Genomic DNA, 4,516 nt, shown 5'->3' with positions numbered 1-4,516 from the left:
TCTTACTTCCCCCAGTACAGTGTCGACGGGGCCAAACTCTTGGACAAGACAGACCTAATTCCTACTCAGTGTGGACACGATGCAAACGTTAACGTTTAAACTGCTAAAAACTATGCAGTTTGCAGTCTCAACTTCACATTACCAGGAAGTCCATTCTGATCTCTACTTTTTCATCTTATTTTGTCTTTGTGTCCTTTACTTGTACTGCCAACAAAAATCCTTTGGGGGAAAAATAATCAAAAGCTGTAGTGTGACCAGCGGGAATCCTCAATCGAGACATCTTTACAGCTTCAGAGTACCTGAAGCCAGCAGGTTAACATGAAACTTCTCCCTAGATATCAATTTTTCACCAAACATTTAACATTAAAACAAAGTAGTACAAAACATGCACTCATTTAACACGAGACTTCCCTCACATTCCTGCTGTCAACTGTGCGACTATCCAACTTTGAGCTCTACATTAAAACCGGGTTACCTTTGCCGTAAGAGCAACTATAATCCTTAAAACGTCTGATATAGCCAAACCACGTACCATCTTTACGGACAACTCACATACAAACCTTTAACAAGCTTTTCAATAGGTGATACTATTTTGCCAAAATGAAGGTGGATGGACATTAGCTTAACTGCACTGACATTTACATTTCATTTCTTGTCATATCCAGCCAGCTTGTGTGAAGATTCAAATGTACAAAAAACAAATTTAAAAAGTATATGAAGACAGTAATTAACCTAACAGGTTTCTGAGTGGTAATAACACAGGCTTTTTAAACAGTAACCTGGCACAAATTCCCATGTAATGGTTTTAAAATCTTAGAAACAAGGGATGAGTTCACTTGCTTAGGTTATTTGAAATACAACTTTATTCTGGTTCTAAACGAAAAGGAATGGGAATGACAGGAACAAACAAGATTTCACCACTGAATATTGTGATGTGACTGTAGCAGTCTTATATTTGAAACTCAAGAAGGAAACAACTGCGTTCCAAAACAGCTAAATATGCAGGTCCAAAAAAAATGAAGGTTTTTTTAACTGCCACATTCACTCCGAAGCCCATTCATCTCCTTCAGCATCCCAAAGATTATTATATAGCTAAAGTGGCAAACACGCTGCACCACTGACATCACAGGACAGTTGCCTATAAAACTAGACTTCTGACGCTGGGCTCCAGTTTCGCTCTCTCACAGGTCATCATCCTCATCCGGGAGAGCAGTTGTCTGCGCGACCTAGAGAAAGAGAGTAAGAGGTTAATAAGGTCAGACTGAAATCGTGAGGAAAGTAACATGCCAAATCTAAGCGCATTAATGGAAATTTTAACGTGATACCTCTAAATCATGCTCATATTGTGCTGCCAAAGCCGGGTCCATGACAACCTCTGGTGGGGCAAGAGCAGGCATGGCAACAAACTCCAAGTTAGGGTCTCCAATTAGTTTTCTAGCAAGCCAAAGGAAGGGCTTTTCAAAGTTGTAGTTACTTTTGGCAGAAATGTCATAGTACTGTTTAAAAAAAAGTAAAATTAGTGTTTTTAAAACAGTTACTAAAACAATTACTCAGGGGACATTCCAAGCTACAAAAAAAATTTTCAATCCATACATAAAAAAGGCATTTATAAATCAGTGTCACAGACCTATGTACAATTTTACCTAACAATCATAACTTTGTAAATTAAGAAACATACCTGAAGATTCTTCTTTCGGTGGAAGACAATGGATTTTGCCTTAACTTTCCTGTCCTTAATGTCCACTTTGTTGCCACACAACACAATGGGGATGTTTTCACATACTCGAACCAGATCCCTATGCCAGTTAGGCACGTTCTTATAAGTAACTCTCGATGTTACATCAAACATTATAATGGCACACTGGGCTGCAAGGAAAATTTGTAATGATTAGTATACACCTAGGAGTTTACTACACAGACGAGAAATGGTAAGGGCTATGGACTAGAATTAGTGTCACCTCAGGCCTGCTCTGGGTCATCTAGAGCTCTCAATTTCAAATGCTCCTCCAATTCTGAAAATCTTAAACTATAATGGTATTGCTTAAAATTCATTTTTTTAAATTTTACTGTGCTTTAAGTGAAAGTTTACAGCTCAAGTTAATTTCTTATTCAGAAATTTATACACGTATTGTGACATTGGTTGCAATCCCCACAATATGACAGCACGCTCCCCCTTTCCACTCCGGATTCCATGTCCATTCATCCAGTTCCTGTCCCTTACTGCCTTCTTGCTTTTGGGCTCCTTTGCATTTTTTTTAACACAGCTTGAAAGACTAAGTTAGTCACTGTATAAATCTCTTCTCCTATACTACCATCCACAAATACTTCATTAGCACTGCCTCATCCCAAAAAAAGTATCCAAAGTAGATAAAGAATAAAACAGCATCCTAGAGAAGCCCCCTTCTATATTCTGAGGGTCTAGCACAGAACCTGGAAATTCCTATTCAAACAAACAAACAAAAAAAAACCTCATTAAATTTACTGTATATTATACCTCTATTTCAAAAACCTCAGGTAAGTCTACATATTGACCTGCAGGGATGGTCATGATATAGTTAAAAACACAACAAACTACGAAGTAGTTATAGCATGATATAATTTTTTTTTTTTTTTTTTTTTAAAAACAAACCCTTTTGGGTTCATTTCTACATTTTCAAAGCCAGAGGCATAAAAGGATTCCAAATAATTCTGCATGAGGAAAGTGAGATTTCAGGAAAAAATGAGTATTTTCTTTATTCATCTTTGTTTTGCTTGGTGCTACAATGAGCATTTATTTCCTTTACAGTTCCTAACCACTCTGAAAAAAAGTATTCTGTAAAAATTGGCATGAAGAAGAAATTAGTTGTTCTTATACCACATTTGTAAGATTGAGAACCCAGCTCCTCTGATCTTAAGATCTGGTCAAAGTGACTTTAATGAAACGGACAAGAAATAATCCTTGATAACCACCAAGATGTACCAAATAAGTTGCGACAGCTTGTCCGCTGCTTATTGTTACTGCTTTTAAATTTTGAGCCTCACTGTAAGTCATAATTTTTTCTTTTTCAAAACAACGCCTAGCATGACAAAGTATGGAATCAAACAACATAGAACAACTTCTGTAGTTCCTCTCCCCCCCCCACCCAAAACAACAGTAAGCTCCCTGTGGGCAGCATGTCTTTTTCAACTTAAAAATTATATAATTCCCAGTACACCCAGAATTAAGCAAATATTTGGTGGACTAGACCTTTGAGACTGAAGTACAAATCCTCTCCCAAACCACTCAAGTCACAAATGAGACACCTACCTTGGATATAATAGCCATCTCTCAGTCCTCCAAATTTTTCCTGACCAGCTGTATCCCACACGTTGAATTTAATCGGTCCTCTGTTAGTATGGAACACAAGAGGATGGACCTCAACACCCAAGGTGGCTGAAACACAAACATTTCAGATTAGTCACTGAATTTATCCACCTCATAAAAATTTCCAGACCCTTCTCTCCCGCCACATACCTACATACTTCTTCTCAAATTCACCAGTCAGATGACGTTTCACAAACGTAGTTTTTCCAGTACCACCATCACCAACCAATACGAGCTGTTGGGATACAATTTTCCTTCAAAAAACCAACTCAAAACATGTTTCACAAACCTGGAATCACATAGTTCTTAAAATTCTCTGGACACCATTTTAACTGAGAAACTGATAGGTACACTTAGCTATTACGTGGTCTCGTTACATCTAAGTGATGTAAGCAAACCACACACGAGCACAACTTTCATATAATGTTCTCCCCTTCCACTCAAATGACGGTCAACTCCTTGGAGGCAGCATGTCTTTTTTAACAATTATGTAACCCCCACGGCGGTCAGCAGTATTAAGTTTCCTCATCTGTAAAACACGGCCGACACCCCCCTCGTTATGGAGAGAATTAAAGGACCTCACGCACTATCAGCACACACAAAGCGGACGGTCAGCAAACGTTGGCAGTGACTGAGTAACCTTGTCTAACGAGAGCCGTCTCCTCCGGACTAGCACCTTTCCCCCGGGCCCCTCCTGCCCGCCCCACGGACAGCACCAACCCAGAGGGCCCACCACGTACTTTAAACTGGACTTGGGGTTCTCCTTGGGCAGCCATCGTGATGGTCCTGCAAAGGAAGGGCGGACTGCGTGACGCGGCCGGCGGGCGCCACATGGCCGGCCCCGCTCCCAGCCTCCCCGGACGCTCCACGTGCCGCCGCGACCACAAAGGCCGCTGCCCATTCATCCCGCGGGCGGACGGCGAGGGCGGCGGTGCACGGACGCCATGACGGCCCTTCCCCACGCCTGAGACGCCCGGCTGGGCCTGGTGGGCCCAGAGCTGGGCGCGGCCGAAAGCGCCTGGTCACGGTGCCGCCGGGAAGGCCGCGGCGCGGTCTGCACCCCCGGAGGCCGCCCCGGAGCCCCGCTGCCCGCCCGGAGCTCGACAGAAGCGCAAGGACCCCGGCCCCGGGTCTGCGGGAAGCAAAGCGCGCCAAGAGGGCGGTCGCCCGCCC

General features: G+C 42.5%; 1 protein-coding gene across 1 annotated transcript; it reads right to left on the bottom strand.

Annotated features, from left to right (window-relative positions):
- Positions 1 to 845: 845 nt before the first annotated feature.
- Positions 846 to 4,176, bottom strand: RAN (RAN, member RAS oncogene family). Its single transcript, XM_004385009.2, has 6 exons — positions 4,084 to 4,176; positions 3,494 to 3,578; positions 3,287 to 3,412; positions 1,679 to 1,866; positions 1,326 to 1,496; positions 846 to 1,226 (listed from the first exon to the last, which is right to left on the bottom strand). Exons 1-6 carry the CDS (start codon positions 4,174 to 4,176, stop codon positions 1,182 to 1,184), a joined length of 708 nt encoding a protein of 235 aa, XP_004385066.2. The 3' UTR covers positions 846 to 1,181.
- Positions 4,177 to 4,516: the final 340 nt, after the last annotated feature.

The sequence above is a fragment of the Trichechus manatus genome, unplaced genomic scaffold (genome assembly GCF_000243295.1).
Source record: "Trichechus manatus latirostris isolate Lorelei unplaced genomic scaffold, TriManLat1.0 scaffold00131, whole genome shotgun sequence".
In the NCBI taxonomy this organism is placed as follows: Eukaryota; Metazoa; Chordata; class Mammalia; order Sirenia; family Trichechidae; genus Trichechus; species Trichechus manatus.
The sequence above is the reverse complement of the archived record's forward strand: the minus strand, read 5'-3'. Positions and strand labels throughout refer to the sequence as shown.